Source organism: Micropterus salmoides, unplaced genomic scaffold, assembly GCF_014851395.1.
Source record: "Micropterus salmoides isolate LMB-PRFRI ecotype aquatic unplaced genomic scaffold, ASM1485139v1 Ms_hic_scaffold_1753, whole genome shotgun sequence".
Taxonomy (NCBI): Eukaryota; Metazoa; Chordata; class Actinopteri; order Centrarchiformes; family Centrarchidae; genus Micropterus; species Micropterus salmoides.
In genome coordinates, this window is record NW_024040877.1 from 9,791 (window position 1) to 32,500 (window position 22,710).

The 22,710-nt window shown below is 39.1% G+C and overlaps 2 protein-coding genes across 5 annotated transcripts; one reads left to right on the forward strand and one right to left on the reverse strand.

The window, feature by feature from the left end:
• The first annotated feature begins 1,223 nt into the window (after positions 1–1,223).
• LOC119908307 lies at positions 1,224–5,404 on the forward strand. Of its 2 annotated transcripts, none has more exons than XM_038726021.1 (6): positions 1,224–1,341; positions 1,481–1,572; positions 1,760–1,862; positions 2,931–3,043; positions 3,159–3,273; positions 5,088–5,404. In XM_038726021.1, exons 1-6 carry the CDS (start codon positions 1,299–1,301, stop codon positions 5,261–5,263), a joined length of 642 nt encoding a protein of 213 aa, XP_038581949.1. In that variant the 5' UTR covers positions 1,224–1,298; the 3' UTR covers positions 5,264–5,404. The 2 variants fall into 2 exon arrangements, with proteins under 2 accessions (XP_038581949.1, XP_038581950.1); XM_038726022.1 differs by having other exon boundaries at positions 5,091–5,404.
• Positions 5,405–5,537: 133 nt separating this feature from the next.
• LOC119908306 (coiled-coil domain-containing protein 172-like) lies at positions 5,538–20,372 on the reverse strand. Of its 3 annotated transcripts, XM_038726017.1 has the most exons (8): positions 20,133–20,370; positions 18,327–18,412; positions 16,495–16,611; positions 15,285–15,450; positions 13,829–13,930; positions 12,777–12,879; positions 8,013–8,100; positions 5,538–7,767 (listed from the first exon to the last, which is right to left on the reverse strand). In XM_038726017.1, the coding sequence occupies exons 1-8, from the start codon at positions 20,209–20,211 to the stop codon at positions 7,732–7,734; spliced, it is 777 nt and encodes a 258-aa protein (XP_038581945.1). In that variant the 5' UTR covers positions 20,212–20,370; the 3' UTR covers positions 5,538–7,731. The 3 variants fall into 3 exon arrangements, with proteins under 3 accessions (XP_038581945.1, XP_038581946.1, XP_038581947.1); XM_038726018.1 differs by lacking the exon at positions 16,495–16,611 and having other exon boundaries at positions 20,133–20,372; XM_038726019.1 differs by lacking the exons at positions 18,327–18,412; positions 20,133–20,370 and adding an exon at positions 16,867–17,010.
• Positions 20,373–22,710: the final 2,338 nt, after the last annotated feature.

Consider the following 22,710-nt stretch of genomic DNA (forward strand, 5'->3'; position numbering starts at 1 on the left):
GCTAACTGATGAAGAACGTCAAAGAACGGCAGGGAGTCATGCATCCAGTAGGAATACAAAACCACGTGGTGACTGGTAACATTATCAAGCAGCAGTTACAATTACTCACACTGCTATATCTGAGAATCTTCTGCGGCCTTGTATTTTTATGTTTGAAGAGGTTTTCACACCATGGCTTTATGCATCAAAATGATTACATGCATAAACTGGGGCTTTCAAACTTCACTAGCTGCTGCTCTTCCCAAAGTTTACAAGAGCTGATGCAAATGAACAGCAAGTTTCCACGACAACTCAGCCATCTAGTCCTCTGAACCAACGCAACATGCCGAACGTTATGGATTTAAGCTTTGATTAATTTATTATTTCACTGTGTTTTTGAATTCATTCATGGATTTGTGGATAGCGTATCATCATGACATTAAAGGAATCTTTACTTTCTATTTTGTCTTTGATCACAAGAGAAGAATTCCAGACTTAAAAAACAGTGAAGAATTGAAGCATGTGAGAGTACAAGAAGATAATGACAGCCCTCCAGGAACATTTCGAGGACTAATCTTTGTTCCTCAAATCAAACATAAAAAGGCAATTCTCTATGTTAATGAGCTCAATCACTCTTCCTAAAAGCTTCAATAATTCATTTGCTCCCAGATTGTCAGACATTCATAATGAATAACATCCACAGTGAATTATTTACACAGTCATCCTTCGTGGCACAACTTACTGACTGACACTGAGTCATATAGTGTGTCTGATGGCCTGTTCTGTGTGTGTGTGTGTGTGTGTAGATTTCACACCAACATTTGGCAACATAATGGGTGCATAACTAAGAAGTAGTAGTGGCATCCTGCATGAAGACAAACAGTACAATGGCTATTTACGACAGTTTGTCTGTACTACCAGCTCCCCCATCAGCACAAAGCTGGGACATACAGTACATATCCTTTGTTTAATCAGGTAAAAGTCTCACTGAGATTAAAATCTGTTTTTCAAGAGACCTGGCCACTTATATACCTAGTAGAACAACAACTAATTATTAGAAGAAACCAGAACAACAACTTCTGGATATATCTGTAAGTCAGTTGCAAAGCAAATCAAATTGAATTGTACACAGAGCCTCGTGATACCTCTGCAGAGTTTGTGAAATGCTGGAAATTCAGGGACTCCAATCTTGGCTGCAGGCCACAGTATTGACCAATTCTGTAAACCTTGCCCCCACAGACTGACTCAATAAATTCACCTGTCACAGTTTTCTGCCTTCAGTTCTGGGTCAAAAAAGAGAGGATTCAGATTCAGCAGCCATGGCATTAAAGGGAACACTTACTTGGCTTTGCTCACTAGCAGGTAATCTCATGGTTTTAATTTTCTCTGTAATGGAGATCATGAACATAGATGTGAACTATGTGGACTATATATGAAAAAAAGGATGGATGGTTGGAAAGGTTGGATATTATATGCAGTGTGTGTGTATGTTTGCTTGCAGCCTTGTCCTTCTCTGCAGCGCAGGATGAAACTTTACTACAGAATTGCAACTTGCAAACTCAGGTCATTGAACGTCTACCAGCTGATCTCAGGGTAAACTGTTAATGTTCGTCCTACCAGAAAAGCTGCTGTAACATGCACATTAATGAAGCTCACGTTGTGTTTATCGAAGAAAACAAACAAAATCATTAACCTTGCGGCTGATATTTTTAATTCTTTTAAAATTTTTCCTTTTCATGCCACTCTCAAAACAACTGTACTGTCTGATATTCACCAACAGGTGGCGGCACAGTGTGTTGAAAATCTGAGTGCACAGCAGACCGCTGCACTACTGTTCTCCACGAGGGATCTGAGTGATGCTCTGCACAAGCACCAGCTGAAAGGTAGGAGGGTGAGCCAGAGACATGTGTGTTCCTGTTGTTTCATCTGAGTGACCAGTTACAGTTTTAGACCTTGAGTGTGAAGACATTTTGTCTGGTTCTCACGTCTTCAAAGGGCCGTCTGGGGTGTTGGCTTTAGGATTAATGTTAGAATGAAGCTCAGATTGAGGTGAGGGTTAGGGCTGGGTTAAGGCAGGAGGTTGCGGTGCTTCCTGTTGAAGGGGTACAGAGGAAAGTTTGAGGGTGGCGAATACAATACATGTTTCTTCATCTTAACAGAATCTATTGCTCTATTTCTGGTATATATGATATGATATGTTAATTTCTGGTTATGATTTTACATAACACACGCCAATTTCCCCTCCCTCACAAGGATGCATTATGCTAGAAAATCAACATATTGATAACAGTTCGGTTTCAATCACACAAGAGGTACCTGCCGATGTCCCTGATCTGGACATAGAAACAATAAAAATTTAAAATACAAATTTGCCATGGTCAGTTCCAATCAATCAGGGATAGGTTTGTTGATGCTCCTCTATCAATAATATTAGACTGTACTGCACTTCAATGTTATAGAAACCTAAAAGTAGTAGTAAATATTTAAGTACATTGCACTGACTACGATGGAAGTCAGAGTGCTCATGAAGAGCAGTAAGGTAAACCGCATTTATCACATTTGTTAAAGCGCACTGAATTAAGTGAACTCTGCCTGGCAAACAGAACGACTGCTGTCTATTGACGTTGCTCTTGTCGTTGATTGAGCTTAAGTGTTGTGGTGTCATTTCTGCTGATGGACTCTTGCAGGTGGTAAATGCTGAAGTGGTTTTTCATATAAGCCTGACATTTAGCCTACTGAATAAAAAACACGCTCCGTTCCAGCAGTTCTAGATTTCATCAAACTGAATGTGGATTTCTTTGGTGTTTAACAGAACAATCAGTAAAGTGTAGGGCTTAGGCCCGAACAATAACTAGATGACAAAAGAAACAAGAAACGATATATACACCCAAAATGGACATCTGTTGAAATGTTTTATATTCCTCGTTTATAAAATAATCAGTCATTTACAGAATGTCAAGATGCTGAGCCGAAGGAATGCCCTGTAGCCGAAGTTCCAGAAAATGGAGGTTTGGCGTGTCTCACAGTTGCCAACAAGCGCTACTGCAAACCTATGTGCAACCATGTAAGTGGTACATACAATTTAACATATATTAATAAAAACATGTCATAATAAGTACATATTTCTGTGCGACAATGACAAAAAGGATGAGTAGTGTAATGCAAGTCTTCTTTCACAGGGTTACGATTTTGGTTTTATCAGGAGGAGTCGTTTGTATGATGAATGCAGCCAGCAGACAGGACATAAATGGGATACCCAGTACGTGGGAGGAAACAAGCTGGCTGTGTGCAACAGTAAGGCTGTGTTTTCTTAACTAATATGAGTTGCATCTAATAACTTTTTGCTGATAAGTCCAAAGCAGGACCTAAAGTACTTATTCAGTGTGGCTACGTTTTATTACTTTTCTTCAGTCTTAAACTGTCTGTACGAGGAAACTGACATTATATACAGTGGGGGAAATAAGTATTTGACCCCTTGCTGATTTTGCAGGTTTGCCCACTTACAAAGAATGCAACAATCTACAATTTTAATCATATGTACATTCTAACAGTGAAAGACAGAATCCCAAAGAAAATTCCAGAAAATCACATCATATGAATTTATAAAAATTGATAACCATCTGATGAGGAAAAACAAGTATTTGACCCCCTACCAAACAGCAAGTATTCTGGCTCCTACAAGCCAGTTAGTCTTTCTTTAAGACACAGCCCCAATCCCAACCAATTATCTACATCAAATACACCTGCCTCACCTCGTTACCTGTATAAAAGACACCTGTCAACACCCAAACAACCAGCATCCAACATCACCACCATGGGCAAGACCAAAGAGCTTTCTACGGACATCAGGGACAAGATTGTTGATCTGCACAAGGCTGGGATGGGCTACAAGAGAATCGGAAAGCAACTTGGAGAGAAAAGATCAACTGTCGGTGCAGTTATCAGGAAATGGAAGAAGCACCACACCACCGCCAACCTCCCTCGGTCTGGGTCTCCACACAAGATCTCGCCTCGTGGGGTGTCCCTGATCATGCGAACGGTGAGGAATCATCCCAAAACCACAAGGGGGGAACTGATGAATCAACTGAAGGCAGCTGGGACCACAGTTACAAAAGAAACAGTTGGTAACACACTACGCCGTCATGGATTGAAATCCTGCAGCGCACGCAAGGTCCCCCTGCTCAAGAAGAAACATGTACAGGCCCGCATGAAGTTCGCCATTCACCACCTGGACGACTCAGAAGAGGCCTGGAAGAAGGTGATGTGGTCAGATGAGACCAAAATAGAACTTTTTGGCCTCAACTCGTCGTGTTTGGAGGGCAAAGAACACCGAGTACAACCCAAAGAACACCATCCCCACCGTCAAGCATGGTGGTGGCAACATCATGCTTTGGGGGTGCTTTTCAGCCAAGGGGACGGGACAACTCCATCGTATTGAGGGGAGGATGGACGGGGCCATGTATCGTGGAATTCTGGACCAACATCTCCTTCCCTCAGTGAGAGAGCTGAAGATGGGTCGAGGATGGGTGTTTCAGCACGACAACGACCCTAAGCACACCGCCAAAGCAACAAAAGAGTGGCTGAAGAAGCACATCAAGGTTCTGGAGTGGCCTAGCCAGTCTCCAGACCTGAATCCAATTCAATCTTTGGAGGGAGCTTAAAATTCGAGTTGCCAGGCGACAACCTCGGAACCTGAATGATTTGGAGGCTGTCTGCAGGGAGGAGTGGGCCAACATCCCTGCCGAAATGTGCACAAACCTTGTCACCAACTATAAAAACCGTTTGACATCTGTGCTCGCCAATAATGGCTTTTCTACAAAATATTAACATGCTGTTTGTCCAGGGGGTCAAATACTTGTTTTTCCTCATCAGATGGTTATCAATTTTTATAAATTCATATGATGTGATTTTCTGGAATTTTCTTTGGGATTCTGTCTTTCACTGTTAGAATGTACATATGATTAAAATTGTAGATTGTTGCATTCTTTGTAAGTGGGCAAACCTGCAAAATCAGCAAGGGGTCAAATACTTATTTCCCCCACTGTATTTATACCACGGCACTTTATGTTAAGTTGTGAAGTTGAACTTTTCCTACTCTCTGTTTCTAGAAGAATCTATTCAAGTTTCAGGAGCACAGACAGCGTATTTTCCTAAAGATCAGGACTGCCTAACGACCAAGAGCAGCAGCCAACTGCAGAACAGCACCATGGAAGTTTTTACCAATGAGCTGAAGAATCAAGGCATACAAGGAGAGCCAGAGTATGCCTGTCTTGTATGTGGATGACCAAGAGGTAGAAACAAGTGTGGAAAAATGCATCGACAGAGGTGTTGCAGCAAGAAATGAAGTATTTGCAAGTGGAAACAGTTCAAATCTGTATGAAAGTTAAACTAACTTCACAAAAATAAAAGTGTTCCTGTACTTGAATGGTTGTTAGCATTTATACACACTCAGTTTAGTGTCGTTACATGCAGTTTACCATTTTTCCTGCAGTGCAGCTTTAGCAGTGTCCGACTTTTTACTGCATGCTCCAGCCATGTTTGCTATTCCTTTGCCACTAATGGGGTCTGAGGGTAAGGCAATTTTAGGACACTGACTCGTTTCCTTTTGAAAAAGCAGGACCCAAGATTTTGATCTCTCCTGTAATGACCGATTTTACTTTATATATTTAGTTAGAAGCTACATGGATGCACCTTAGCTGAAAAATAAAACGTAAATTGAGGATTACTCGTCTAAGTAACCCTACATTCGCTATCCCGGGGAATTTCCCCACGGTCCAGTCATTGGTGGGAAATGACGTGAACCTAAACACGGCAAACACAACCGTATTGTTTCAGCGAGGCAGCGACTGTACTACAGTCTATGACTCAATCACGAACACTTTGTATTAAAGGGGATTTCTCTGAAGATAAACGCCTGGATCATTGCATTTCCATAAAAGGAGGGATTCAGCTTCAAGTGTTCTGGTTGCCATCTTCTCCGCTTTCCTTCTGACTTCATTTTGTTAATAGTCACTCATTGTTTATGTGCTTGATGGCGAGGTCTCGACGAGAGCAGCAGTTGAAATGAGGTTAACTACTCCGCCAAATGGACTCCTGTTCTGTCTGCTCTCGGTTTTCGCTAACACATCCAGACGTAGCTCACTGAGATCAAGGTTAAAAAGTCAAAATGAGATTGCAGGATCTCATTAGGTAGCCATTGACATTCCACATCATTCTATTAGGAATCACTCTAATCAGGGAGAAAATGACCCGCAGAATGACCCTCTGGTGTAGGCCGACAGACTGTCTAATCATCAATTACGGAAATAACCGTCTGTGGGCTGAGGGATGAGCAGTGGTAAGGTGGGCTTTTCTTGGTAACTGACTCACATATAAACAAAACAAGTGTGAGTATTGTCAAGTCCAGTCAATTTTATTTATACAGCCCAATATTACAAATTTGCTTAAGGGGGCTTTACAATCTGTACAGCACACCCTCTTATCCTTAGACCCTCGATTCGGATAAGGAAGAAAATACCCCAAAAAACCCTTTAACGTGGAAAAACGGAAGAAGGATCCCTCTCCCAGGATGGACAGACATACAAACACGTGTACAGAGTAGAACAGATTGTAATATCTATGAAGAATGGATCCACAAGAACGCTTAGCCAAACTTGACCTGAGCCACAAGACCTCCTCTCCACCATGGAGACCTGGAAGAGGACAGGCTACAACTTAATTCACATCAACTAAGGAGCAGACAATTATATTTTCGACAAGATTGAGCTTCTATGTTTGTGGCAACAGTCTGGGGCAGGCCTTTTCCTGTTTAAACATGACTGGGTTCATAAAAACCCCCCGCTTTTTCCAGTTTGATGAGGAAGAACTTGACTGGCCGGCACAGAGCCCTGACCTCAACTGTATCAGACCGCATTGGGATGGATCCCTGCGGCCAAGTTCCCAGAACACCATATACATCAGCATATTAATACCCATGTGTTTTTGGAATAACATGTACAATAAATGAAATATATGTGCTTTGGTGTCCACATACTTTTGGCCAAATAGTGTTATATTCTCTGGACAGAATAACTGCAGCAGTGAAAGTAAGTAAGTGCTTTTATTTTATTGCATTATTCCCAATGTCAGTGACTGAATTACATGCTGTTCAATGCTAATTCAGTCTCTAAGCATCTGTTTTGACTCAACCCCCATTATAGCAATGTTACTCTTTGTACACTAGAGGGCAGTATTAAATCACTTTTTGAATGCCTCCTTTATTTGCAAGGGATGACGCACATGTCATTCTGTTCACAAGGCATGTGTATGAGCTTAGTTGTTTGTCCTGAGCAACTAAATTAGTAATAAAAAGCTTACATTTTCTCATTAAAACAACTACTTGAAGGTAAAAACAGACCTGCAGTGTATAGCTTGAAAATGAAATGTAAAAGAAAAAATATATTTCACTTAAAAGATTTATCAATTGTGATATTGTATGTCTATTTTGTATCAGCTTTTCCACTAACAGTTTACAAGTGTCAACTCTAACATTTTGTTAACAAGACTCCCAGAACGAAATTTGCTCTTTTCATGTAACTTTTTAGGTAAATATTAAAGAACACACACACACACACTCACACGTCCCTCCCTTTGTTTCCTTCCTGACTTCTTTCAAGCCTTTCGCTCCCGTCTATTCATCAGCATGTATGTTTTTTAACAGAAGAGATGATCAATGAATTAATGTAACCTTCCTGTATCATCACTGTGCCAAAACTAATGCTGCTTTCTTCCCTGGCTGCTGTCCAGCTTCTGAAAATAGAAAATAAAAGAATTGAACAACTGAATGAAAGTCTACAAAGAACCCAGTTAAGAATGCAGATGGACATGAATGAGTTTTAAACTTCCCTTTCTCACCCCTTAGCTAGACTTGGCAGATTTTATTTGGACATGCAAGTAATCCTGTCTGATTCTTGTGGGATATGAATGACTCTGTCTTTTCTAAAATAGTTTGTATTAGCCTGAATAAAACCCTTGCTCACGACACGGTAACTTACTGACTTCAGGAACTGTATTTCCGAGCTGAGCGCCTCTCTCAGAAGCTCGATCTCGCCTTCTTTATGCGTCTCCAGCTCCTTCCTCAGCCTGGTAAACAAATGAAACCCATGTCAGTAACTGAAAGTGTGGTGGAAGAAAAGGAATTATGAAAGAGGCAACTTGTAAAAAGAAGCATCAGCATTTTTAGTTTTAAATGTTGAGTTTAAACCTATTTATGTGTTTTCTTTCTATCACTATACTTGGTGTCACCATGTTATTGTGTTTTATCACTGAGAAAATAAACAAAACCAAATGTACTACATGAAACTGCTTTTCACATTGGTATTCATGATTATAGTGACATAGACCACTCATGCACGATATATCCCAACTCTTGTAAATACCCAGATTGAGATAATAGTTGGTTTCTATTTAAAGAGATTTACCCAGAAGTTCCCATGGCATTACAGAGTTTCAGTTTGTTTACATGCACAACAACAACTTCACTAAGATGTTTACAGTTTTAACTTTACCCCGACTTCCACAGCAGGCAAAATCTATCCGTTCTTTGACAGTTGACTTATTATCCAGAATGCTTTACGACTACAAGCTAACAGGAAAAATGGAATTTATGATGTTTAGTGAAACTTGACATGTGGATCTTCTTCAAACATGCAGCTTTCCATCCCTTATATCACTATGTAGCCTTTGTGGTGCGCCTGCTAAATCTAAACAGCAGAAGAAACAAGACGGAGGCTAACTACTGTCCACGATAAAAGTAACATTAACAGTTTGAGGAGCAACCCTGCTGTGTTCATGCAAAGATTTCAAAATCAGTTTTTGATACAACACTGTGTGTGAAAAAACGACCTGCAGTCCTGCTCGAACACACTGCAGTCAGTGTTGTCAGGTCCTTGTTATTGTGTATTTAATAAACTTTCCCCTAGGGGTGCACTGCGCAGGGGTGACGGTATACGGAAGGCCCCAAAAGACAAATGACTAAGCATAGAGTGAATTGGCATCAATAAATCAAAGTTTAGAAATGTCTCTCACATTAAAATCACCCAACTGGAGCAAACCTCAAAGGCCGGTTGGTAGCGTTCAGGTATGTGGCTGCAGAGGGAAGCATCAACCAAAACTGCTGCAAGACTGCTGTCCCTTTGTGACAGACTAAAACCTCATTCTGTCTTTAAAAGCAGTCCGCTCTTAGCAAAGTAAATATTTCATACATACAATTGTATTACTCAGTTCAGTTTGCCTCTGGGAAAAGCAGTGGACTTTGGGCCGTGGTACTCGATGCCTTGGCTGTGATTTAACTGTTATGGCAGGTGTTTGAAGGTTCTATACTGAGCCACACATGAACCTGAAGCAAGCTACCTTCTTTTATTGAAAGTTAATGAAAGAAAAAAAAACTACTGAGCTACAATTGCATTTTCACAGTCTAAAAACCAACAGCAGTGTTTTAAAGTTTACACTTCTCTGTGGAACTTAGAAATCAGATTTTTGAGGCAAGCATACTGTTTTTCAAACAGTAGAATTATGTTTCCAACTCCAAGACACTCAGGACGGCGTTTTGGATATTGGTGGTTTCTGCAGTTTAATATTAGATTTACGCAGTACAATGACATCTTAAACTGAGCCTTCACAAATAATGTAGCACTAATATATCAATTAAGAAAATCCTACACATCAGAATATACATATAATTCCTAAATTATCGATCTCAAGCACACTGAAAGAATATTTCAGGTATCTTCCTATGTGTGACAGTGAACGATCTACAGCAGAAGCCACCCTGTTTTGCACACTGAACACTTTTTAAATGACTGTAGCACTCGTTCAAATTGACATGCATTCAATTTCCAACAATCAATGAGAGGAGAGTTAAATATGCGTTTTAAAGAGACGCTGCAGTGGCTGAAGACAGGATTGATGGTTTCAGTTCAGAATGGATGATCATAAGAACGACTGAGAGGAGGCCTCTCTCTTCCAAAGCCACATCCTCAGCACTTCCTGAGGCTAATAAGTCCGGGGATAATGAAGGACCCAGTATGTTTAATGATGCTGATGGATGAACAGGGACATGCTACTCACATGCATGATTTAATGCAATGCCGGGAGAGGGCGGAGGGCTCAGAAAAAGGAACATGGGGCAGAGAAAAATAAATGAGGTTGAGCAAAACAAACAGATGAAAATGAAAGCAAGAACTACAGCATGTTCAGCCTGTTTTGTACCTCGTCCTAATAACAGGCACGATGAGAACACCTTTAATGAAGTACTGGAACAAATCTGATTTTTCAAGGAGTTATACTTTGATTTAAAAAAAACTCCAGATAGGTTTGAGGATTTGTCAATCACTTCACAATCATAGTATTGTGGAGAAGACATTACCCAAAGTAGCGGCATCAGCAATAACAATGACCCTTCCTTCCTGGAACAGTATTGATCTCCGGTCTTTAATTAAATAAAGGAAGTCTCTTTGTGAAGAAACAAGGTGGACCAGCACTCTTCTAGCAGTCATGTTTCAGCAAAGGAAGGAACTATGGTTCATATTCTACTGTGATGAGCAGGCAGTTGTCTTGCTGTTGTATTTTATTTGTGCCCATTGTTCAATGTTTGGATGCCTGAATCTAAGGAGATAAGAAACATGTGAGTGTTTACCCATAACGATGGGTAACAATTTAATTAAATTTGAAATCAATTTGTGGACATGCATAACTAATACAGATGTTTCCATATATTGTAGGACACGAGGGGTCACTGAATGGTTTGATGAGAACGAACATTATGTGAATCTATGCTATGCTATGGCCTTCACAGGCGATAGATCCCAGCCCGATTGAACACTAGAGGAGATTTTGGACAGAGACAGTGCTCTCCACCACCATCAATAAATCACCAAACAAGGGATTATCTTTTGGAGGAACGGTGTTCATCCCTCCAGAAGAGCTTCAGAGACTACGTCTGAGAATCTATGCCAAGAAACCCTGAAGTTGTTTTGGAGAACCTTACTAAGACGATTGATCTAACAGGACTTTACAGACCAATTCAAAAGGCATAAAACAACATGTTCAGACTTCCCGAGGAAAGACTATAGCCCAGTGTATCCCACAGCTATGCAGGCGCTGACAGTATCATTTGCACTTCAGAAAAGAAAACTCCAAATAAAACAACAGGAACAAGGGAGAGTGCAGATACTAACGTAAAACAGTAAAATGAACAATGTGCCCCAGTAATTGTCACCACTGAATAGAAAAAACATATAATGAACTATATATACTTAATTTCACAGTTTAAATTGGAAACAGAGGAACCTGAATAAAAGTTCCCTGTGAGTTGAAACTCACAAAGCGTCAACTATTACATTTTCACACTTTCAGTGTGCACCGGCTTCACATATCTGTTTTCTCTAGAGCTCCAAAAATAAGCTGACTACTGCTATCCATCTGTCTTATTTGATGGTGTTTCTCTATGTATTGCTCTTCATTTTGTGACACGCACACACAGCTGCCTCTTACCATTGTTAATTCAAGTTTTTTATGGAAATTCCATATGTACTGTATATCTAATTAAATACATATACTGTACTACTTATGTTTCCTAATATTGTATATTTAATATTGTAAAATGATGTTTGGGTTGCTCCATTTGCTAGTTTACATATAAAAGTTGAATTTTTCCAGTTAACACATGATGTATGATTCCACTAAAATCAAACTGTATTTATTTGCTGGTAAGTTGCTGGATAAGCATTCAGTGTAACCGCTTAATTGTCCGCACCTCATTCATTTCCCCTTATAAAGCTCCCCGTATCAATCACATTAGCCTCAGTTTCTTTTTCCCACTTGTTGACTGAATGAAATACACTGCAGATCAAAGCCTTAATTAAGCCAAATGGTCTTAATGCTCTGTTATTTACACTTCTAGATTTGGAGTCGGGCCAGCAGGAAACAGAGCGAGAAACAGAGACGTGAGCTGGGCTTACCGGTCTATTCAGCACTTCTCACAGTGGGAGTCCAACACAGTCTCAGTGGACTCGTGAGTGAAATTTCTTGGCTCAGCTACGTCTTGCTGTAGATGTTTTGAATGCTTTGAAATCTTATTATTGTGCAGTTTCTTTGTTTTCATTTTAAATTGTTTTATGTTTTATGTTTGTCTGCTCCTGTGTTATTTATGCTGCTGCCTATTCTCAATTAAATTAAATAAATAAATAAAAAGATCCATTTCTGCTCTTTGTTAATAACTAACTAGATGCTAATAACATCTAATGGGCTTGCGGGATGCTGCGTTGTGTCGTTGAGAGTGTGATTCTCCTGTCTTTTTCTAAGTGCATTTAACATCACAAGAGTGACCATGGTTATTAGTGCTTTTACCGAGATGAATTTTATACTGAGGTTATACTATATAAAAACACAGAACTCTGGTGAGGAGAGGACAGTGACTGCACTTTTGTAAACTGACTCTCACCAGAAAAACAAATGCTCAACTAATTACATATCATAGCTGCTCACCAAGGAATATTTAAAATAACAGGAAGCTCTGTGAAATAACGTGTTTTATGTGCTGCTAAAGAGCTTACTGCTGTGTTTACATTTTGTTTTGTTCTCTTTTGCTCGTTTGTGTTTTATTCGCATGTATTTCCCTGCAGTATTTACGTTACTCTTTTGTGTGTCATAATGATTATGTTCTGTGACATAATGTAACTGCAAGTAAGGCAGGTACTGTGTCTGTGTGTCCAAATATATAAACCTCCCTCAGCATCCTGACAGTTGATGACACTCACCTCAGACAGGTGCTGTCAGTGAGAGGTTTCTGACTGACAAACAGCCTCTCCGCTCTCAGAGTCTCTGTCATTGCTTTAGCCTCAGCGAACTGCCGATCCAGGTCTGTTGTCAAGAGTAATGAATCAAACACAAAATGACTTTCCGCAAACAGGACAGACACACACTGTAGCTGCATTGTTAAGACTTTTGCCGAGGTGGCTGAAACAATGGGACAAACTTTGGATCCCCCCAACGTTAAAGGAGATGCTCTGTTCCGACTGACATGAGCACTATGTCACAAAATACAACCTTTTTATTAACTCCAGGCAACTCTTTGAGCACAGACCAGAAGACAGCGGGCCACACGTCTCAGGGTCAGTTGACAAAAAAGTTCAACACGGCTCAACTTTTTATTAGGTGTAAGCGCACAATGCTGCCATGTACAGTGTTTTATGCTTTTCACCTCACAATCATCAAGTGAAATGATGTCTCACAGTATTATAAACCACTGTGCTGTGTTTTGCCCCATGATAAGCCTTTAAACTTATGGATCTATTACTCAAACTGAACTTCCTGGAAAGTATTTCAGATTTAAACCCTGTACCTGCAGCAACACATCCACAACAATGCAGTCTTTATTTCGTTCCCAACACAGCTAAACCTGTATAGCCTTGAGCTAAAAATGCTTACTGTATACTACATGTGTGAGTGACACAAACTAAAATAGCGTCTTTCGCACCTTCATTGACCTTCCTTCCAACCTGGTCATGAAGCCAGAAACTAACATACTTAATGTTCAACATCTGTGCTCCAGATACCGTACAAGTGTCTTAGCAGTGTGGTGGAATTCTCTTTTTCTCTTTGATTTAACAGATAATGTTACAAATTAAGCTGGAAGATGGATGGTCTGCTATTGGCAGTGTGAAGGAAACAATAAAGGAGCTTGTAAAGTGTGTTGAGTCAGAAGCAAAAAAAGAAAAGCTGTCAGTTGGTGGTGTGAAGAGTGTAGCAGATTTACACGTGCTCTTTCAGAACCACATTATCTAACATAAAAGGATCTTTTGGTATTCACCTTTCTGGATGCTATCCAGGTCCTGTAGTTTGAGCTGCAGTGCTCTCTTCTCCTCCTGCATGGAGCTCATGTGGCTGTTGCTGCGGCTCATCAGCTCCATCTCTGATTGTAGAGGGAAAAAAGACAAAATCCTAATTTGGCACCAAGAATCACTGAGTAAAATCACCAGGAGGGCAGAACTTTATATTGAATTTATACTGCTAAATGAAAGAAAACTTGTAAAAGTACTGCAATGTGGGCATTTTTGAAATTCACTTTAAATGTACAAACAATCAGAAAATGCTGTTCTCTTGAGACCAGATATAATAATGTGAAGACACTGGTCCTCATCGGTTATGTGAGCTACAGTATACCCTCACTCGTGTGTAACTAATGAAAACTTGTTTTTCATTAAAAGTTGCTGGAATCGATATATTACACTTTAAACCATTGCCACTGCAATATCTGTGCAAATTATCACTAGATAATATTTATTGGTTAAACGTAATGATTAAATTAAACACACTATGCATTGATTTCCTACCCATATGTTAAAATTGTCTTCATAAAACTGCATTCTACCCAACGTGGGGTGGTGATGGCGCAAGTGCTGCAGAGGCAAGACGTTATTAGTGTGAGCGGCACTTAATATCATGAATGAAATTAGGGACTGGGGCTGGTTTGTGAGGACACACAGCAAACCAAGTCCTGGACTAAATTTTATCTAGAAAATCTAACTGTATTTAGTTGTGTGTTAAGATTGTCAGTCCTTCGGGTGATAGTTATCAGTTATAACTCTATTCTGTTTAATCCAGGAGTAGGTTTAAGCTATGTGTGAATTTAGTTAGTTAGTTAATGCTGTCTTTTTTTTCTCTGTGTATATTTCTGTACACACTGGGATAGAAAAGATAGATTTAGCAGGTACCTGGCACACACCTGCATCCAACCTTCAACCCAATACAATGATCAACTCAGTATTAATTATATGACTTCATGCCAGACTTGAATGTATTTTCCTGATTTGTTTTAGCACACTTACTGGCCAGATGGACAGAATTTCAAACATTATTTTTTTTAATTTCTTAGTATTTTTTCGTTGTGATAAACAGTTTTCTTTCCAAAGCCTATTCCAAAACATTCCAGCACCCCTTATTTTGTTACCCACACAACATCCTTGCATTAATTATACAGTACAGACAGTTATTAATTTTCACTCAATTCAGAAGTGAATATAATTACTACAGTTTTACTTTCATTCTCCACCCACCATCATTTAAATTCAGATTCTTCCTGAAATCATGCTGACTACTACGCTGTGAACAAGACCTGTCATTAATAATTCATCTGCTTACTACACTTATCCTGTACTGTATAATATACCAAAAATGTAATAATATTTAAAAAAAATGAGCAGTCAGGGCCACATCTGTGTTATATAACCTCTGTGAAAACAGTCCAATTATCTGTCTTTTAAGACCTTTGTACAATGATTCCACCTCCCTCTCCAGGTCCAGGATCTCAGCGTGTGTTTGGCTCTCGAACACTATCTCTCTGTTCCCTCGAAGACTGAAGTCACTGTTGAACCTTGAGATCTCCTGAAGGTAGTTTTCCTCTTCTTCTTTAGACTCCCTCTTTATCTTGGCCTGGTATGAAAAGACGTATCATGTGAAATGCTCCCAACGATAATACAAACACAGCTTCTTGTGATGCTACAACGACCTCTACTACTGCTACTATAAGTGATTTTAATGATAAAAGTATGATGAAATCTTAAAAGTCAAGAGCAGAGCTGTAAAATTAATCGCCAACTATTTTGATAAACGATTAATTCGCTTGAGTCGTTGTTTTTCTTTAAACAGGTAAAAAGTCTATGATTCCAGCTTGTTAAATGTGAATATTTTACAATTCAGGACATTATCTTGGACTGATTGACACTTCTCACCATTTTCTGACATTTTATAGAACAAACAACTAATCGATTAATCGAGAAAATATGATCTTACTATGAGCTCATTGAGCGGTTTCATGCGGTTGTGTTTCAAAACATACACAAAGACACAGGGTGAGTTTCCATGGACTGTGTTCACACAACAGCGTGTATCTGGGATCAGCTACACAACACTTTTTGACAACTATGACAGCCTTTGAAGGAATGCGGTGGCTATTCTCACTTCAGTGGGCCAAGAGCTAAAACAATTTCTTGATTATTAACTGGTTGGTAGAACATTTATCGTCAAACATTCTGATAATTGATTAATACAAATACTCAAACATTCACTTGTTCTTGCTTTTTTAAGTGTGAGGATTTGATGTTTTTATATCTGTACATTGATTACATTTGAGGTTCAGACGAAACAAGTAATATGAAAATGTCAACTTGGGCTCTGGGACATTGCAATGGGCGATTTTGACATTTTATAGCCTAAATGATTAATTGATTAATCAAAAAAGAAATAGACAAATTAATTGGTTATGAAAACAAATATCTGTTAGTTGCAGGTTTACATATTTTGTTTATAATGGACACTACAAAATCTGAAGAGCTTCCAAAGGAGGTTCAGGCGGTGGTGGTTGAGGGGTTAATTTGTACATCTACATAGTTTGGACTATAAAAGTTAACCAGGTATTCATGTTACACGTAACCAATAAGCTATGAAATGTAAATATTGATTCAGGCTTCAACCCACTAGCCGTTCCCCGAGGTGGCTCTTCTGGCAGAGCAGCTCTTCAATTTGCTTCGACATCTGGTCTGCACATTTCTTCATCAGATCATGCTGCAGCCTCATCGCAGACAACTGCTGGGCCTGGAGCAGAAATAGATGAGCAGGCCGATAAGACGCACAATCTGACAGACAGATGTAGTGAGAGGGACGTACATTGCTGATATGTGAAAGACATGTTAGTGATTCCACAGATGGGCAGCTGTGTATACTGTGTAAAGTAGACACGTTTGTGACCCTTACTGGGGAATGGTGAACAGAAATTACCCATTTTTTAACTACTTTTAAAAACGTGGGCGTCTAGGTTTCTTTTTCAACATATCAGTATATATCACTTACATTCAAACTTTTCTTGTTTAGTTCCTGTGTCTTCATCGGAAGATGAAGAAAACTGCCAAATTATGTAGGAAGGTACATTCATGGAGGATGCTTTTTAAAGATGCCCCAGACACGACGTTTAGTTCAGTTCTTAGTCTGTTATTCGAGCTGTCAAGGAGGAAGTGAGTTTATTGTTTCTTATATGGTAGTGGAGGAGGACAGTGCATTTTCAGTAAGCACAATCAGCTTCCAACTTTTCTAAACACTGTAATTATCTTAAGACAGCTCTCATAAACTGTAAGGTGTTACATAATGAGAGCTGTAAACACGCTGTGCTGTAAACACACCCAGCGTATCTGTATGGTGTACACAGAAAAGGTATCCGTGCCGTGTGTTCTCAGGCAGATAATACTCAGATATAGTGTTGTATTGAGCAACCTTTCAAATTAGACCTAGCAATTTGCTCTTTTGATCAGATGTCCACTTTTACAAGCACAGGAAGAAGTTAGCAATATTTCTGAAAGGTCAATGAGCCTGCCTTTGACATCATATCTCACACATGCTAAAAGGTTTCACTAATGTTATCCGGTGGAAATTAGCCATTGATTTTACAGTGGCACTTGCAGTTTGCACTGTTGATGAAATGAATGGGAGAAATTAAGTGTTTTAAATCATAAAGCAGATCAGCTGATCAATATGCCAATATGCACTACTTCACCTCATGTGTCAATGCCACTGTCTGCTGCCTCAAGGTAAAGCAATTATTACTGTTATTGTTCTTATTTTTTCTTATCTCTTTGTTTTTACATTTTACAACAAACGTTACACATTTACAATATAAACCAACCAATGATCTCTCATTTTTATAAAGGTTTCCTATTGGACACACAGTAAAAAATTATATATTTCCTTCCTGACACCGCAGGCAAAATAGTAAAATATTAACCAGTACTTCACACACAGTGACTGTTCCTTGTGCAAGAACCCCAGATGAACACTTACTGTATCTAGAGGCACGGTTCAAAGTCAAACTGCATGATATGCCATCATGCAAATGAGTACCAGACTGTGCAAATATCAGGCTGTTCTATTATAAATCACCTGCACCATTGAACAGGCGACAGTCACTTTCATCGCTTATTTACAGTATTGCAATTGGTGACAACCTACCAGAACCTCCAACAATTATAAATCGCATTAATATATGGCAAAAGCTGTTAAAACTTGATAAAATCATCAAAGTATATTATAAACCTGCTAAAAACGTCTATTAAAGTGTATTGTAGGTCACCATTTTGTGTTACACAACAATGCTTTTGGCAGTTCAATCGCAGCCTGCTCAAATCATATACTGTATCAAAAGACATCTGTGTAGGCATACTTTACACACTGTGTCATGGCTGCTCCTCTTGTCAGTACAATATGTTTTCATAATTATACTAGAAATTATAAAGAAAAAGCACATTTTAATGTAGCCTCACCTTTTTATTAAGTTCCTCATTGGTCTTTTCATACCTTTCAGTGGCGCTCTTGATCTTCTCATTACATCTGATGATGGCTACTTTGACTGAAATAAAGATGCATGATTTGTTAATGACCAGCAAAAGATTTAAAAAAAAACACTGAGCAACCCAACACAAATGAGTGTTTAAATGTCACTTTTGCTTCAAGGATATAGCTTCGATTTTATCTGTCAAATATAACTTTTCTGAATAAAATCAAGTCATTTTGAAGCAGAAACAACATTTTAGTCAATAATTAGAGGCTGCAATTACTTTCTGGCAAGTAGAATACTGCATGTTATGGGTTGTATTGGCCATTTAAAGGTATTTTAAGAGGTAAAAAGTACTAGATGAGTTATAATCTGTCAAATATAAACCTCATGAATATAATCAAGTCATTTCAGGGCAGCAATAACCTTTCAGTAATTAAGTAGATAAATAGTAGCTCTGCTTTCCAGTCTTTCTGGCCACGTAAAATCCGATTCAGGTCTGTTAACACGTTATACAGACTATGATTAACCCACAGGGACATTTCCGGGGTCAGACCACCAAAACCGGGGACTGTCCCCAGAAAACAGGGATGTCTGGTCACCCCTAAGATAGCTGAAATGTGGTTGGTTAAGAGGGAAGAGTCTCTTAAAGCAATGATTCTCAAAGTGGCTCAAGGCTCCTTGAGGGGGTTACAGTAAGATGACCAGTTTTCTGAAATGAAAACCGGGGACATTTTTGCTTTGGTAGTCAGTATGTGATTAAAAAATATAATGTTATTATATATGAAATAAAAAAGGGGGACAATTTCATATTTTGTAATCTGTCAAATATAACATTTTGAGGTAGAAACTACATTTTAGTGAATAAGTAGAGGCTGCAATCACTTTCTGGCAAGTAGAATACTGCATGTTATGGGTTGTATTGGCCATTTAAAGGTATTTCAACCGGTAAACTGGATTTGTTAAAGTAAAATAATGCAGAGTCATAAGGATAATTGCAAAAGAGATCATGTCTTTATTTTATAACTCAACAGTCAGTCATGTTAATTATAGGCTACAGTCTGTTTTCCAAAAATAAACAGGGGTATTAGACATATAGGCCAACCAAATAAATATTCCAACGACAACAAACTATTATTGATAATCGCGTAAATGTCATGCCTGGTTATGCTATAAACAAAACTTATTTGGCCACATTTGTGATTATTCCATTAAAAGAAACGTTAAAGTATCAGAAAGACATACCTTTGGTATTACCACGTACATAAAGTGATGTTTATTTGCACGTTATGTCTGTTTGATCCAGATAAAAGCAGCTGTAGACGTAAAAATACTAACTTTAAAAAGATACAGCTTTAACAGGCTGCGTGCGCGCTCCCGCGGACTGCAATCACTTTTCGACACAACACCTGTCTGCTCTGCTGTCCAGTCTTTCTATTCTTGCCACTTAAAATCTGATTTCAGGTCTATTATTAACACACAGTTAACAACTGTGGGGGTCTGTGGTCTAAGTCGTGTGAGTTTAGGGGCTCCTTGATGTGAAAAAGTTTGAGAACCTCTGCCTTAAGCTAGGTTAGGCAACATTAGGAGAGATAACATTACAGATGACAGACAGATATTTTAAGTATACAACCAAAACAACCCCCAACAAATAGAACAAATAAAGCTTCTGAAATAAAGTCCATAAGTTACAGCAAACTGTAATTGTTTTCACTGCTAACCTGCTAACTGTTAACTTAGCTGACAGCTATATTTATAGCTTAGTTTGCTAGCTGAAAATGTCAGTTAACGTTACCTTCTTTGAGTTTTTGGGTCTGCTCAGTTAATTGTTGTTCAGTCAGAAGGATTTGATGAAAGAGTGAGTCTAAACTCATTGTAAGTCTACGGAATAGATTCTACTGTAACTGTTAAAGTTAACCAACAATAGTTTGTCGCCTGTAGCTAACTAGCTAAGGTTGCCTTTGATGCAGCTGTCAACAATGACGAAGTTACCCTGCACCTGACAACGGTTTGTTTGTTTGTTTGTTTGTTTTTTACATTGCAAATAAGACTAATACTCCTGATAAAAGATGAACCATTATATTTTATTTTGTTTATTTATTACTTTGACATGCGCAGTTTTGTGAAACAGACAAAAAAAAAATGCCGGAAATGCTTGTTGTGGTGCTGCTAAGTTACATTAGTCAAGTCCCGGTAATTGCTAGCACCAGTAATATTATTTGTAACGTTAGTTAACGTCAGCTGCAGTACATTTACTCATTTAGCTGACGCTTTTATCCAAAGTTGTACCGTACAATACTACTGTTATATATGTCAAGAGTTTGCATGCATCTGGAGCAAACTAGGGTTTGCTCAGGCAGTGGGAATCGAACCCAGACCTCCCACATCACATGCGTGTCTAATCCACGTGGAAACTCTGTTATAAGTGGTTAAATTAACGTCTGACTTTTTTCTTTTTTTTTAATTCTCCATTGCTGTCTGCTGTTGATAAGCAGTGTTAGCTAACAGTGATCACCTTAGGTCATACATTAAGTTAACGTTAGACTGTCATTGATCACCTCCCACTTGAGTGTTGAACGTGTTACTGCTGTATCTGCACAGACCGCTTTCTCAACAGTAATCCACTGAGACCCGCTGCAGTAACATTTGTCACACAATTCCTGACTTTGACCAATTTTCTCCTTTCACCACTGGTACAGGAGGAAAAAAGCATTCTGATCCGGTGCCATGGAGCACATTACAGTGTGAAACGTTAAATGACCCAAGGACTACATCATAGTGACATTCATTTGCAAAATGAATATCGCATATTGATTGAGGCTTTTCATAAATCACCAGACTGAGCCGTTCCCCTGACTGGCAAGGCTCCCTTTGGAGACTACAGAACAGCAAAGTCATCAAATTGCAAGCAGACAATTAGCCCAGATATAGAAGCCTGAGCCTGTCATTCATTTGGAAACACTTTCTGTCTTTCCCCCCCAAGTCATAGCCTATTATAAAAAGAAATAGCTGTGGACAATGGCCTGTGGCATATCTATTTAACAAAATTGAAAGTAATTTTGAAAAGTGACTGTAAGTTACCTTGCAGGAGTGATTCGTCGTGCTTACCTAATCACAGGTTACTTTTCAAAAAGGGATTTTTCTCTGACGTTCAAATGAGGTATTTAATCCAATCTCTGAATGAACCAGCTCTCTCCCCCCTCCACCTCTGTCTGTCTGTGTGTGTGTAAAGTTGATTTACTGTGCATCCTTGATTGATTCGGCCCAGTCTTTAATAATGCAGGGAGAGGCTCATTGACATAGTCTGGTCCCATGTATTTAGCCAAGTGGATTAGCCTCTGAATAGACCCTATAAGCAATCAATGAGCTATAGGAAGAGTTAATGTTACAAGTCGGATGATGCATCATCCCTGTTATTAAAATCAGGCGTTGTTTGTTAGATTTCAAGTCATTTGATAATACACCAATCAGATAGATGTTTGGAAGTGTGATGCTCTTATTGGTTTTTTGACTCCCAAAATAAACTATCGAGCGTGAAAAATGTAGTATTCTTTAAAAGTATCAAAAGGGGTTTAGTATGATAACTTTTAACAGCCAACAGATGGCGACAGACGCACGGTGTCCACTCTCCTCTGTGTGTGCAGGATTTATCAGCGCAGCGCTGCGCTGTCAGGCTGCTTTTGTTGAAAAGTGTTTTTTTTTTAAAAAAGATGGCCCATAACCCCTGGTGTGTGTCATCAACACCCTATACTCTTTGTAGTTTGGCACACTGTTGCATAACACTTTGTTTGTGTTCAGTTGCACATGGTATGAACATTATAGCAAACAGGGAGGAGCCAGGCACATGCTTGAAATATCATGAATAGGCTCCGTGAGCGACGTTCACTCCATTAAATATGTCCATTTGTCACTCAAGACGAGTGGCAGGCTACTCCAGTTTAGAAGGGGATTCCGATATAACTAATTGCCATATAAGCTACTCCGCAAGTTGCTATATTAAGCCATAAAAATGCACTTGAGTCGTGCTCTTTGCCCTCTTCCTGTCAGCACAGCTACACTGAAATGTAAAACCAGCCCACACACATCAAGAGTTGACAGTGGTGGTTTCAACATCTTAAATGCAACAACATGCCATCTGTGGTTATCTGGCTATGCCGATGTGCATTTTAATGGACTGTAACAGTGATATGGCTATAGGCTACATGGGCCTATATATAGGCTATAGCCTAACTTGTGTGAGTATGTAAGATGGAAAGTTTAGTCAAATTAAACACCAGAAAGACTAATAACCCTAAGAGGTTTGTTGTGAGTGTGCAACTCAGCAGTATGGTAACCCTTCAAAAATGATTATCCCTGTGATATTGTCTATCCAC

Coding starts and splice junctions, on each gene's coding strand:
- LOC119908307 (XM_038726021.1), top strand. CDS start 1,299: ATGGCATTAAAGGGAACACTTACTTGGCTTTGCTCACTAGCAG. Junction 1,342..1,480: donor TTGGCTTTGCTCACTAGCAG/GTAATCTCATGG, acceptor GTTTGCTTGCAG/CCTTGTCCTTCTCTGCAGCG. Junction 3,274..5,087: donor CAAGCTGGCTGTGTGCAACA/GTAAGGCTGTGT, acceptor CTCTGTTTCTAG/AAGAATCTATTCAAGTTTCA.
- LOC119908306 (XM_038726017.1), bottom strand. CDS start 20,211: ATGAGTTTAGACTCACTCTTTCATCAAATCCTTCTGACTGAACAACAA. Junction 13,931..15,284: donor GGTGGAATCATTGTACAAAG/GTCTTAAAAGAC, acceptor CTCTACAATCAG/AGATGGAGCTGATGAGCCGC. Junction 12,880..13,828: donor CCTGGATAGCATCCAGAAAG/GTGAATACCAAA, acceptor TCTTGACAACAG/ACCTGGATCGGCAGTTCGCT.